A 15,392-nucleotide genomic window follows, 5' to 3' on the forward strand; every position below is an offset into this window, starting at 1 on the left:
TTCACTCTATTAGCACAGTGAAAAACTTGCTGGAATGTAATGGCTTGGGGTTTTTTGTTTTTGTTTTTTTAAATGGCATATGTAGAAATGTTTTGTCTTTAATCTTTATATTGCCTCTTGCAATTATGTTTAACAACTATTGTACTAGTGGTGATGATATTGTTTAGTTAATGGCATCTTAAGCTACCTACTGTTTCAATTAGTACGTTCCTTACTATCAGTGTTCATTACTTCAGCTTAGTGTAGTGCTCTGGTTGCAAGAGTGCATAAATTCAAAGCTTAGTTATATTGCTGAAACAGTAATTAAAATGTATTAGCATGACATTGTCAATTAAAGCTATATTCATAAACTTCAGCAGGAATGCACCTAATATGCCCTGCAGAGCTGAGAAGCAACAGGCAGGGTACCATGGGGAGGAACAATCTTTAAAGTAACTTTGCCAACTGTTTTGCAGACCATAAGGGGGTATAGATTTTGCATTTTCAGCAAGGTTCACCGGGAATTAAGCACTATTCTTCCACTCATTAAGGGGAAACTGGATGCGTAATTCTCTATACATGATACTGAATATATACCCTTATGGTTTTTAAGGACTGAAACTACTCTCACAAAGTAGTTGTATAAATTAAATAATAATTTAACTTATTATTAAAGTGCTGTAACCTCACTATTGAAGAGAGGGACACAAAAATTAATATCTTAACACCAACAGGTCATGTAATATAGTTTTGGGGGGTTTTTTTGTCATGCCCAATGCCAGTTCTTTCTATAGAGAGTACTCCAAAGGCACTGTTTTTAGATCGCCCTTATTCTTTCATGCTTCGCCGGGGAGCAGCTACATGGAATCAGTGCATCCCCCTCTCTGCAGGTCATCAATCGCGTGGCTAGGGGAATGACTGGGAACTTTGAAAGAAACAGTACTCTTATATTTGAGGATTACAGTCAAAGAGCATTAGGATTAATGAAGTAGGGCTTATGCTAAAACTAGAGCTCTGAAAGCTCCTCCCTGCACTGCAGTGCTGCTCTGCAGCTTGCATACGGTAGCAGGACACATGTATATCCTTTAGTTTGGGTTATTTTCTTCATTAATCTTTTCATTTTCTGTATTCTTTAGCAGGTTTGCTGGCTAAGTGTGTATTTTATCTGATGTTTACAGACTGTTTCTGTTAACTACCACAGGTTTACACCCTATGAGTGGTATAACCCCCACCCGTGCAACCCTGACTCAGATGTGGTGGAAAACAATTTTACTTTACTAAATAGTTTCTGGTTTGGAGTTGGAGCTCTCATGCAGCAAGGTACACGGGTCACACATCATTATTGCACACATCCCACAGTCTGCTCAAGGGCTTCTGTGCTGGTAAACTCCACCATCTGTAGCTACCACATATATTATAAAACCTGATCTCAGAAATGAAAAAGCAGATTACACAGTGAAGCGGGGATAGAGGGGGAAGGGAAATGAAACTGACACCTGCTTAAATACAAAATAAGGTAACTGCAGAAATTAGAAGGAAAAACATACAAGAAAGTATAAAGTTGGCTGTCTCATATGGGAGCTTCTGTGGACAAAACATAAAATAATAGTCAGATGACTACAAAGGTATTTTTATCGATGATAAATCTAAAATCCCTACACGGAAAAATGGGAAAAATCTCTATTCATGTAGGCTTCATCCCAATAGAGACAATAATAGCCATCGCGATTCTGGAACACATACTATAACAGCCAGTCAAAAGGTATTTCTTCGAAAGATTAAGTTTTGCTGGCAATTGTCAAACTTATTTAAAACCAAAAGAAAACCTATTTTTATTGGCTTTTCTGCAGGTTTGAGTCCCATCCTATTGTAAATGCAGCCAGCCTTAGAATTTAACCAAGTCAAGTCCCAGGTGCTGCTGAATTTTGGAAACTGCACACAGATACTCGCTTGACAATGAAGGGCAGCGAAGTGCACTTGATATGGGAAGTCAAGCAGATACATGTACAAAACACTTATGCTTATGGCGTGTGTATACTGAGGCTTCCCATTAAAGGGCTGTATTGTATCAATATGGGGGTCCATTCAACATCTCTGAAAACATTTTTTGGGGGAAAAAAGAGCAACACATAGAGGAAGTCACAGCAATACACTGGTAATAAATTCCCAAATATTTAAGAAAGGAACACCTACATTCATTCAGGTATAATTTATTTTCATAGGCATTAATACCAATTTGGATTTAGTAAACTAATAATAATACTGAAGGAATTTTTCTTAGGGTAGTGAAGAAATTTCACACTGTAACTAGGATAATACATGCATATAGTTTTATTGGTATATTCATAGGACACCTCACCACAATTATTTTGAAAAAGATTGGAGATAAGGTGCTTTTGTTTTTTTCCAATGTATCTGAAGTACAGACTAAGGTTTTACAGTATCAGGCAGGTGTGTGTATATAATTGTGACTGCCTTGTGTGTGAGAGTGCCCCAAGGTTTTGTGTTTTTAATGTCCTGCCTTTTTGGAGTTTACCATCATCCACAGCAAACTGTGGGATGCAGTGTCTGCTAGTTACCACTACCTTGGGTACATGACAGTCAGCCCCAACCAGACTCTGCTTGTCTTTCAAGAAGCTTTACAAAAACGTTTGTAAGGCAAAGCAAATGTTTCCATGTACAAACTTGTGGTACGTGTGACTGTAAGTGCACCATCAGTAACATGTAGAGTTTGAACAAGAGATGAATGGTTGTTAACCTCTGCATCTATTGTTATGCTCTTTCTTGTTAACAGAAGCTGCTTGTTGTGCTTTATTGGAAGCCACTTGTTTGTTTAAATTTTAAAATGTGATGATCAGACTTTCTCTTTTCTACAGAGCGTGAGCAAAGTCTGGATCAGGATTGGCTGTCATGTCTGCCATAAAAAAGCACTAGAGAGACTTCAGCAAGTATTGTCTCTGACCCTGAATCTTGCTAGTAACATTTTACTTAGATGTTTCCCCATTCCCTTGAAGTTCTCAACCCAGATATTTCCTCTAGTCTTTGAAGGTATCCAAATATGGCATACTTCTAATTATAGTCAGCAAATTAATTTTTAAAAAAATGTATGGGAAACTATTACTTTTAAAAGCTCAAGTGACCTGCTAAGGCCCGAATTCAACGAAGTGTGTAAGCACAGTCTTACCTCTAAAGGTAGAGCTTAAGTCTCACAAGATTACATCAGTGAAACTAAACCATGTACTTACGCACTTTGTTGACTCAGGTTCCAAGAGATGGTGAATACTGAAAGAAATCACAGGCCTGATCCTGCAATATGCTGAACCCCACTCAACTCCTATTGACTTTTGTGAGAGTGGAGGGTGCTCAGCATCTTATAAGCCAGGGGACTGATCTTGTAATACTCAGTGGCAGGTTAAAATGTATTAGTTTAATTAGATTAAAGATTTTCTGTTTCATTTATACAACTAATTTGCCACTAGAGAAAACCACTGGAGTATTATTATTTTGCCAAAAAGCTACAGTAACCAAGAGTTTCTCCACTTCCATCTATTATCATGGACCTCTAATGATAAGGCTGCACTACCAGCTTTTACGGCAAGCGAAGGTCTCTGAAGTTTAGTTGGCTATTACTATTGCTATACATTAAAACTAAGCATTGTAACAGTGTCTAACTGCATCTTTTATATTCCTATACTAACTAGGCTTTTAGAAATGACATCTCCATGAAGATCTGAATCAGTATACGTAGCAGCCTGCTCTTACATTTGCTAGGTCAACTACAGTTTAAAAATACATCCTTAGGAGTAAATAACCATGTTTCACTACATTTAAAAAAATCTAGCCTGATAAAGCAACAAGAAAAGCACAATTAAACATAAATCTGGATGAATTCGCAGCTCTTGAAATGACACATTAAGATTCCCTAAATTAAATAGAAACCTCTACTTTTAGACTGTTGGCCTAGTTTAAAATCAGGACAACACAAAGGCTATATACAGCAGGAAGTCTGCTTTGCTGTTACCTCTCATAATTTGGTAGCTACATAAATGTACTCAGAGACCTGGGCTATGCTTAGCTCTGACCTTTAAGAGATGTACATATATTTATAAAAAGCTAAATTAAATCTGTTTGCCTGTGGTTTGGAAGATTATTACCCTTTCAGTTTTTGCTCAAATTGTAGAGAGTTTTTACGTTAAAATCTTCCAAGACATTTCAACCTTCAGACATTTCACAGAATGTATTTTAAGTTCCCACATAAATCATTAAGTAGCTCAGAAGACATAACACTTCAACAACAGGGACCTTTCTCTAATAACAATGAATATTAGTTAAATCAAATTCTGTACACACGCAGACCCCCAGTTCAGCCAGCACTTAAGCATTTGCTTAAGTCCATCCTTATTCAGAGTTAAGCATAGTGCATAAGTGTTTTGTTGAAGTGAAACTGAAGTCAGTTGACTATAAGCACACAATCAAGTGCATGTCTGAATCTGGGCCTTAAACCCCAGGCAATCCACTGAAGTCAGTGAGGTTGCTTACTGTGTCAGTCAGGGCAGAATTCGGCTTGTAATGTTTAGGAGTACAGTAACTCCTCACTTAAAGTCATCCCAGTTAACGTTGCTGATCAATTAGGGAACATGCTTGTTTAAAGTTGTACAATGCTCCCTTATAACGTTGTTTGGCTGTTACCTGCTTTGTCCACAGCTTGTAGGAAGAGAAGGCCGTTGCAGCTAGCGGGTGGGGGCTTGGAACCAGGGTGCACCGGCAGCTCCCTTATCAGCTCCCCTAAGTTCCCTGTGCAGCAGCAGCCCAGCAAGCTATTAATTGCCGGCAGTTCAGCTGTCCCTCTCCCCACTGCCATGTGCGGCTCCTGCCCTCTGCCTTGGAGCTGCTCCTGGGAGCCTCCTACTTGCTATGCAGGAGACCGAGGGCGGGGGGGGGGGGGGAAGACAGAGGGAGGCTCATGTCAGGGTGTCCCCCTACTCCCTACTTCTGCCCTCCACTTACCCCTTCTCCATATAAAGCAGGGTGGGGACAGGATAGGGCTCAGGATGGAGGGAGCGTGCTGGCCGCAGCTGCTATCTCAACTTCCTGATCTTTTTAAAGGCAATGTGCTTAGAATGGTGTCAGCATACTTAAAGGGGCAATGCGCATCTGTCTGCCATGCTGTCTCCCCTCCCCTCCCCTCCATTCATGCTGCCTTGTAGAGGGAGGCTACATTAACAACAATGTGTTAACCCTGGAGGGCTCAGCCGAATGCTAGTTCATTTAGCAGTAAGGCATTCCCTGGGAAATATCCCACCTCCTCCACCCTCTAACTTCACCACCTCAACTAAACTTCACAATCATCATTGATGTGTACAGTATTAAATTGTTTGTTTAAAACTTATACTGTGTGTGTATTTAAAAAATATATAGATTTTTGTCTAGTGAAAAAATTTCCCTGGTACCTAACCCCCCTATTTACATTAATTCTTATGGGGAAATTGGATTCGCTTAACATCATTTTGCTTAAAGTCGCATTTTTCAGGAACATAACGACAAAGTTAAGCGAGGAGTTACTGTACTTTGCTTCACAGCTGGGATCAAATTCAACCCTCCTGCGCCAATTACATGACCTTAAAAAGTAAAATGAAACATACAAATTATCCATTTATTTTCCTAGTCTCATGATGTGAGATGTGCAGTCGGATGTGCTAATGCCATTTCAGTCATCATTCTGTCCTTTAAACTGGGATTAATTTATTATTCACAACATTGCACCATCATGTAGAGATCCAGAAGGGACTGTATAATTGCTTTAACTTTAAAACAAAGTATAGGCTTATAAAAAGACATATTTTAGGTCTTGACCCCTGCAGCCCTTATTCACGTGAGTAAGTCCCAGTGACTTTACTGGAACACTATTGACTGCAGTGATACTGTTTGTCTGAGTGAGGGCTGCAGGACCGTACATACCTGGATGTGTAGATAAGAGACACAGGGTAAAGCCATCTTTTTAAGCATTTCCTCTAAATAGGAAATAATGGGAATGGGATACAGTAGAACCTCAGAGTTACGAACACCAGAGTTACAAAGTGACTGGTCAACCACACATCTCATTTGGAACCAGAAGTATGCAATCAGGCAGCAGCAAAGACAAATTAAATACAGTACAGTACTGTGTTAAATGTAAACTACTAACAAAATAAAGGGAAGGCAGTATTTTTCTTCTGCAAAGTGAAGTTTCAAAGCTGTATTAAGTCAATGCTCAGTTGTAAACTTTTGAAAGACCAACAATAACGTTTTGTTCAGAGTTACAAACATTTCGGAGTTACAAGTAACCTCCATTCCCGAGATGTTAGAAACTCTGAGGTTCTACTGTATTGTTGTTCTTAAGGCTTAAAGCCTCATTACAATACTTGTAACAAGCAGTTAAGATACAGATAAATTATTAGTATAGGCTAGGAGTCTAAAAGGTTAACTCCAAGATGACATTATCTCAAAGACAAATTGGTGTTCAGACCCATGGATAATCATGTGTGTGTTAGGTATCATGGCATACATCCCCTTCAAAGTATGTTATTATAAATGTTAGCTGTACATATGCGAGATTACTGTGTAGATTTTTTTATTATTCTGTGGTTCATAAATGTATTATGCTCCTAAAAATAATCTACTGCCAGAGAAAGACTTCTTTCAACATGTTTTAATATGATTGTTTTGATGATATTATAACAGGATCAGAGCTGATGCCCAAAGCTCTTTCTACCAGAATAGTTGGAGGAATATGGTGGTTTTTCACCTTAATCATAATCTCATCCTACACTGCCAATTTGGCTGCCTTCCTGACAGTTGAGAGAATGGAATCCCCCATCGATTCAGCAGATGATTTGGCAAAGCAAACCAAGATAGAATATGGGGCTGTTAGAGACGGATCAACAATGACCTTCTTCAAGGTAAGATGGTGCCAAGTGGGTTTGCACTGTAAGAATTGTAACCTTTCACTAATAGATTCTGAAACGTGGAACAGAATGAGAATTTCTGAAAACATTAGTTCAGGAAAATTTAGCAGTTATAACAAATCCCTAATCCACAGAACGTCCTCCAGGAATCTACACCTCAGTGATGGGGAAGGTTGTGTTATATGCATGTTTCCTTCTGCCAACCAGCAGGAAACCGCCATAAATAGATTACAGTGTGACACTGTACTACCTTTAGTGAAAGGTCCTCAGTACCGTGGCACCCACTGCTCCCTAAGAATGGAGGGCTCCGGGGCAGCTACAATCTGGAAAGTCCCCGCTAGAACAGGTCCAATACAAGAAGGGAAAAAGGACTCTGGAACAATGTATAGGCACAAAGTCTCTGCTGGAATAGCCCCATGCCTCTAGTGAATCCCCCAAGATCTATACAGTCTGGGGCCCAACTGCCTCCTCTTTTTGAGAAAGGCAAACCCATGCCCTAGCCAAAAGAATTTAGTGAAAACTCTGCGAGGAGGACATCTGCAGTTTTGTCCCATCAGGGCCCACTACCACTAGCTATTCTTCAGTCTTCAAAAGGGGGCTGTTAGGCCCAAAGTTTATAACAAGTAATTCGCTAAGATAGCTTTTCAAGATCAAGTAGCCATTAGCAAAATACAACTGTCAATCAAAATAATAGTTCATTTGCTTTTAAAAGATATAAAAAGAATATAGATTTAAAGTTTAATAAATAATAATAGAGAGCATTTTCTAGTGCAATTGCTTCTGCAGATAACTAAATTCCTTTTGATGATCAACATTAATTACATATAAAATGAGTGGATCTCCTAAAATGTCAATGCATATACCAGCAAATTATAAATATGGAAAATGTACAAAAAACATCCCACGGCAGTTAGCAGCTTTGTTGGCACACCCAGCAGGAAATCCAAGGATTGAATGTACCTAGGTAAGTATTAATATCCTACTCCTCAGTATGGCATCTGAGCATCTTTTAACTAGCCTTTAGGAAGAAGTCCTTCCAAAGAGAATGAGTCACAGTGGTGAAGCAACATGTGGAAAAAATGCTACCTGTGTAGCTAGATGTTCTGTGAATGAACAATTTCAGTTTCTGCTGTTGTCAGTTTGACATCTTAAGTGACTATTTTAAAAAGGTCTGTGGCAGACCTGGGAATTTAACCCAGATGTCTCAAATCCCAGCACAGTACCTTAACCACAAGACTATCTTCAGATGAAGATAGATTCTTATATACAAATAAAGGAAAGTTAATGGATTGCAGTTCAAATATTTGGATCATGTCTCCAAACTAGTAATTTTCAAAAAAGATTCTGCAGTAGTTTGCTACATCTTACATGGCCACCCTGCTTTTAGCAGTTAAGGGTAAATTCCTCTCTTGTTGCCCCCGCTTACTTCCATCTAGAGTGGAGAGGTGACTGTGTTATTGAATAAGAGAATAAACTATGCTTTTTTCAAAGCCTAATTATTTAATCAGTTTTTGAAATGACAAGTTGAAATCTCTATTAACATATGCTGGGAAACAACTCGAGAACACAAAGTAACTACAGTATCACTTATTTTAATAAGGAACACCTATTAGGCTGGTTAGTAGTTTTTGCTACTACTTAAGACCCCAGTAAAATTCCTTAGCCCAATTTCCTCTCTCTGGCCAAGAAAGGTCACCACAATGCAGGGCCTTAAAAGATGAATCTGCGCAAAGAGGGACTCCACAATTGTAGCTCCTGCTCTATAGCAGAGGAAATCACAGGCATACTCTAAGCATTGTGAAATCAGAACAAGTTTCCCAAAGCAGCTTCCAGTTTTGCACTAGCTTTTTAGACACAAATAAGAGGGTGTAATTTTGCAGGCACAAATAAAGATGGATCAATTTTTTTAATATAATTATTTTTAGCATTTAGACATCTAAATGAGGTTTCAAATCAGGTAATTAGGTATCAATGTTCTACAAAATGCACCCATGCTTGTGTGTGTCTGCAATTATATACAGACACACACATGCAAATAGATGAATGCTAGAAATAATTTCTGCGAGAATGGACCTGAATTAGTTGGAAGAGTAAAGGTAATGTGGTGAAAGGTGCATGGACAAATGCAATTTCACATTTATATCACTGCTACACATGCAATACAACTAATAAATTATATACAGTACCTCTTAGAAGAGCTAAAGAGATCACTGCTTCATTGTGCTAGGTCAGTATAAAAACAAAGCAAGGAGCCAGACCCTGCCCTGAAGAGCTTACAGCCTAAACAGACCAGAGAGACAATGGGTGGGAAGGGAAACAGAAGTACAGACAGAGAAAATGACTTGCCCAAAATAACACACAGTAGGTTAATGCAGTTTTTTAGTGTGTAATTATTTGTAAAGCATCAGAGATGTACATTGTACTTTACAGACAGAGAAGAGACAAATCCATGTCCCCCAGGTGCTTTCAGTCTAAATGTTATATATACAAAGATATATATTATTTATAACCTACTGTGTGTTATGCCACTGAACATTTCTGCAAATCAGACCCTGGACTCTCAACCCAGGCACCCAGAAATGAGGAATACAGCTGCGAGAGGCTGGTTTAAATGACTTGCCTAGCATCACATAGGAACAATGGCCCAGATCCACAAAGATATATAGGTACTTAAACCCCTAAGTTCCACTGCTAACCACAAAACTGTAGCTCTCGCAAAACCTATACTCACTTGGCGCCTACGTTTTCAGGGTAAAAGTTCCCTAGGTGCCTTCATTTCTGCCTCTGGGCATGTGCCTCACAATAGGCATCTGGATGTCTAAGGCCCGGAGTGATCCACAAAATGGGGGAAGATAAGTGCTCCTCCCCCTATCTCCTCCCTACCTGTGCGGCCTGAGCAGAGGCTACCTACAAGATCAGTCCTATACAAAATTTGGGAGGGAAAGGGGTCGTGTCCCCCTTATTACTTTTAGCCTAGTGGTTAGTACACTCCCCTGGTATGTTGTAGACCCAGGTTCAATTCCTCCCTCCCTGCCAAATAGGGGAGAAAGGATCTGAACAGAGATTTCCCCCCTCTCTCAGAAGACTACCCTAACCACTGAACTATGAAACATTCTGATGTGGGCTCAATCTCTCCTGTTGAAGCTGTTCAACTGAAACTCCTAAGTCTTTTAGCGTATCCCTGTGTGTATCTGGGCCTTTGGGGCAGAGAAAGGGCTAGAATCCAACTCTCCAGGGCAGCATTCAACTGCCTTAACCATGAGAGCCTCCTCTTGTAATTCCCTGCTCCATTCACCATGCATCTTCCAACTTCTGCACCAAATGGAGCAGGAATCCTATGGACAAACAGTCTCCTTAACTACGCAACCTTGATTCACCCCATTTTGTGCACTCACTGAGGCAATGATGCTGTGGAAAAAAGAGTTACGTGATCATGTAATTAAAGAGTGTGTCATAATGCACATGCACAAGGGTGCTGAATTAAGGTTTCCCAGGCTGTTTTAATTCTGGCATTTCCTAACTTTTGAGTGCTTGACTTTGCAACCTTAATGACGTTTTAATATAGTTGTTAGTGTGTCATTTCCTAGGGTTTTAAAAAAGTTAACTGAAAAATTAGAAGTTCCATCAAGTGGCATCACATTGGCACCCACATGGGTCATCAGCAGGATTGGAACCTTTAGATCCACCATAAAGACCTCTGCCACTTTAGCAAATGCAATAGTGTCCTGAGGCTGACACTGAGCACGAGAAATTTAGGCCAAACAGTCAAATGCTGACAAAGTTTAAAGCACAGGTTCTTATAATGGCAAGTGTCAGTCAACCTGATTAATTGGCAGTTCTACCAGCCCCAGCTGTAATTTTATATATATAAGCTATACATTACCATGTAAAGTCAGGGAAGAGCTGGCTTACTTCTGGGGGAGGAAGAAAGAAATGCTGTGATTTCCCTCCCCCATATTTCTAATAAATCATTTCAGGCCTGACCCTGCAATGTGCTGACAGCTCTCAACTCAAGGGATGTCACTGGGAGTTGAGAGCCCTCAGAGGATTGTGTTTACTATAAATTACGATGGGCGCACAAAAGAGCAGATATTGCAAAATAATTCAGAGCCACAGTAGAAACAAAGGGCAGTTATATTTTTAATTTAAGAGCAAGCCTTCCTATTTTATTTTTTTAAATAAACTTTCATAGGACAGGAGATATCTAAATATCAAAAATATTTCTCCCTAAGATGATACTGCAGTCTACTGGCTTCAAATGGTTTCCCAGCTTGCAATACTATTAGCTGAATGGGGCACAGTGGATATTATGGTAACCAATAGGTTATGAGGTTCAAGTTGCTCAGTTAAAAGAAAGACTTTGTCCCTCAAAATAGGTTCCTAGGAAACTCATAATAGGAAGAAAAACAGATGGAGGGGGGCCAAGCTCCCTGTACTAGATGGCTGCTGTAACAGGTGGGGGACGTCTAAGAGAAATGTATGATGGTGAAGTGGGAAGATAATGGTTTTCAGTTCAAGAGAACGTAAGTGCTGTGAGTTTCCTAGTGATCAGACATGAGCAGCCGTAGAAGATCAATGATGATTAGGCTCACAGTAGAAGTTCCAGAGGGGACATATGAAAAAGTCCTGTCCCTTTGCAGAAAGCGATTGTGGAGGAGATGTGGTCTTGAGTTCACAAGGCCCAGGGTTCTGTTCCAGGCCAGTCTGGCTAGAAGGCAGTGGGTGGGTGGGGGGATGGTATTGGCCTTAGTGGACTCAGGGAGTCCCAAATATCAGTGGAGTAGAGTCCAAGTGGATAAATGTCCTGCCCACGAGCCTGGTATGTTTTCCTGGGGAGTTTCCTGCCCTTCAGAAAATGCCGAGATGATTAGGGAGGTCGCTTGTGGCCACCAAAATAGAAACAAGGCATGCAGCAGCAGTAGTCACCACAGCAGTGAGTCTGGGTCTTGTAGCAGCAGCATAGCTCTTCAGGAGCTTAGCCCTTACTAGGTTGCAAGGACAAAAGAGCATACAGCGGGCATTCTTTAAACGTGTATTCTCTTTTGGAGGAATAGCAGCCGTGTTAGTCTGTATTCGCAAAAAGAAAAGGAGTACTTGTGGCACCTTAGAGACTAACCCACCCCCACCGTTCCTCAGACGTTCTTGTCAACTGCTGGAAATGGCCCACCTTGATTATCCCTACAAAAGGTCATCCTCCCCCGCTCTCCTGCTGGTAATAGCTTATCTTAAGTGATCACTCTCATTACAGTGTGTATGGTTTCATGTTCTCTATGTCTATAAATCTCCCCACTGTATTTTCCATTTTCCACTGAATGTATCTGATGAAGTGAACTGTAGCTCACAAAAGCTTGTGCTCGAATACATTTGTTAGTCTCTAAGGTGGCACAAGTACTCCTTTTCTTTTGGAAGATACTCCTTGTGTTTCAAATGGGAAATACCAGGAGAACCACTCTCTTTCAAACAGTGATGAGCTGCCAAAATCTGAAGAACTGGTTCCTTCAGTTGCTCTGGGTCTTCGGCGGCACTGAAGAACCTGCCGCCGAAGACCCAGAGCGAGTAAAGGGCCCGCTGCCAAAGTGTTGCCAAAGACCGGGACCACCGCCAGGTGAGTGAAAATTAAAAATGGGATTCTCAGCCAGGGGAGCCTCCCCAGCTGGGAGCTCAGGTGGGCCGGACAGGACAGTCCTGAGGGCCGGATGTGGCCACTGGGCTGGAGTTTGCCCACCCCTTTAACAACCGGTTCTAAACCGGCTTCAAAATTTAACAACCAGTTCGAGTGAACTGGTGTGAACCAGCTCCAGCTCACCACTGCTTTCAAACCTGTAGAAAACTTTAGGGCACACCCACTGTTCCAGGCTCTCTTTGTGATGAAAGATAGGTGACAGGGTGTCACGTGCCCTACATGAGATGCAGAGTCATTTTCTTGACTCCCCTTAGCAGTCAGTCCAGATTGGGCTGATTAGTTCTAATCTATGGAATGTAAGACCTAGATAACTCCTTAAAAGTAAAAAGAAGTAGGAGGAGGGGTAGAAGTGGAAAGGTCCTGCAGAAAGAAATCCTAGGACCAGCTGGACTTTAGAGAAAGCCCAAGCTTACATTTATAACTCCTTTAAAACAGTAAAAGGAAACCCCAAGAAGGGGGTATTTTTAGAAGCTATCCAGTGTATAGGGAATATAGTAGAAGCAGGTTGGGAAAACATGTTTACATCACTTGTCTAGGAACTCTGTTTGAATTTATTCAGTCCCACGCCCACTCACATTCCAGTTGTTGGTTTATAATACACACAGAATACAAACACACACTTCTGAGCATATTTCCACTCCTGTGTTGAATACCTTATACTAGCTTCAATAGAAACTCCAAGCCGCTACACATTTCTCAAAAAATATATTTTAGAATAATAGTTGCTTTAAGAAATGCATGCATTTATCCCGGCTAGACCCATGCAAAGACAGGCCATTCCATTTCATGGAAGATCTGTTTCAAAATCTATTTTGTCCCAAGTAGGACCCCCACAAAATTGAAATTCTCCTCAAAGGCACCCTGCCCTGCGGCCGTGGACCTTGGAAACCCGGTTCCCCAGCAGCTGGGTAGAAACATGCTTGGGTTCCATCAGAACTGTCTCCACAAAATGCTTCAGTTTTGCTAAGTCAGCAAATTCTGATGAAAACCGATCTCACCCAAAGTTTTGCAACCAGCTCTTCTTGTAATTCTATCAATTTGTTCTGTTTTCTCACTTTTTTTTTTGGCTCATCTGTAATAATTGATGTTTAATCTCCCATTCTGAAGCTTGCAAAATCCTGCCTTCTGCTATGCATATACAGCTCCATTGAAATCAGTCAGTCCTGCATCTGCACCCGAAGAGCAGAAATTTGAAGGTCATCCTTAGTGGAGAAATCTGTGTGGGTGAGGGGGCATGGCAGGAGAGAGAAAAGAGGGGGGGTGGGATTTGCATAGCAGGAAGCTACAATATCTTTCGCAAACTCATCTGCATACAGAATACATTATTCCTATAACCTCTGTAGGTCTATATCAGTCTCAAACTACCCTATAAAGTGTATCAGTTTCAAAAATATATTACTAATTAGGGTAAAAAATGGCTTGTACTAACTGAGAAGAAACTGAGCAGATCCATTTAACCTTCAAAGTTTAGCATTGTCCTCTGACTGACCAAACTTAAGAGTAGAATTAGAAGAAATATTAAGCCCCAAACTTCAGAGTCAAAGAAATTTTGCTTAAAAGTTTAATACTCAACCAAGTAGAAAGTCAATATCTAATATGAGCTGCCATGCAAAGTAGTGTTTAATAAGAACATACTAACTCTACCCAATGATCCTAAAAATGGTCAGGAGACAGACTGACAATATCCTGCACAAATCTTATGAAATTAAGATAAAATGTATTGAATTAAGTTAAACCTTATTGATTTGGGGTCAATACTTTTGGGGGTCCACTGTATTAAAAAGGCAGTTGTGTATGTGTTTTTTGTGGAATTATATGGCACCTTCTCTAGTGGGGGGGGGTTGCTAATGCACTTCCTATCAACGCTGAAGCCACCCCCCTGGAGAGGTGTGCACTTACTACTGTAGTTCAAACTAGATTCTCTAGGGGCCAACAGACCAAGAAAGGGTTTTTTGGATAAATAGCCTGGTTTTAAACGGCCTTAGGGCTTTCTTCCTGATCCAGCAAACAGACAGGACCCTGGTTCACAGAAAGCCCCAGTCCTCAGGGTAGGAGGGAAGGACTGGGCCTATGGAGGCTCCATTAGGCTGGGTGCTCATTCTGAGTTGAAGATGTGAGAGCTTGTAACCACAAGCCAGTCCCTTAGGTGTGGGTTTGAAGAACTGTTCCTGCCAGAATACATTTTCTACTGTAGTACTTTTTACCTTCAAAATAAAATAGGGTTGCATAGAAAGAACTGTGAGGTACTTTTAACTATAGCAATTACACTTATTAATTATCTCTGAAGACAAAGCCTCTCTCTGCTGCGAGCAATGCAGCAAATGCAGGGAACTGTAATGCCTGGCCATACCCAAGTCAGAAGTGGGAGAGAGACAGGTCTCCACTCAAGAGAGGCAACCAGAGGGGAGCTGGAAGCCTGCTGGACCAGTGAGTGGAAATACAGGTTGTTATCCTGACCTGTGACATGGTCAGAAGAGTGTTACATCAAGACTATTCAGATGAAGGAAATGAGATATGTGGTTTTACTACTGTAGCAAGCTGGAGGAAGGGAATAATTTGGAGGAAGCACCAAGGAGCCAATCTGCGTGCCCTTGGCTAAGAATGTTAAATTGCCGTTGGAGCAGCTCACTTAATAAAGAGCCAGCTAAGTTTACTGGGAACAGAGTCCTCATGTTACCCAGCACAAGAAATAAATACAATAACCATTTTCAGTGTAGCCTGAGTCCGCAGATAGAAGTGCCCATGTCCACAGACCGGGCGACAGGGAGTACCATACCCCCATACAT

At 40.8% G+C, this 15,392-nt stretch overlaps 1 protein-coding gene across 8 annotated transcripts in view; it reads left to right on the forward strand.

The window, feature by feature from the left end:
- GRIK1 (glutamate ionotropic receptor kainate type subunit 1) overlaps positions 1-15,392 on the forward strand; it is a 230,669-nt gene that overhangs the window by 193,236 nt on the left and 22,041 nt on the right. For 6 of the 8 annotated variants that reach the window (XM_073362544.1, XM_073362562.1, XM_073362533.1 and 3 more), the window contains 2 exons: positions 1,181-1,299; positions 6,700-6,917. In XM_073362544.1, the coding sequence (XP_073218645.1) occupies positions 1,181-1,299; positions 6,700-6,917 (337 nt within the window). Of the gene's footprint in view, positions 1-1,180; positions 1,300-2,855; positions 2,942-6,699; positions 6,918-15,392 lie in introns of those variants that run through there. The other 2 variants (XM_073362600.1, XM_073362592.1) reach the window with 2 other exon arrangements.

This window comes from Lepidochelys kempii, chromosome 1 (genome assembly GCF_965140265.1).
Source record: "Lepidochelys kempii isolate rLepKem1 chromosome 1, rLepKem1.hap2, whole genome shotgun sequence".
NCBI lineage: Eukaryota > Metazoa > Chordata > Testudines > Cheloniidae > Lepidochelys > Lepidochelys kempii.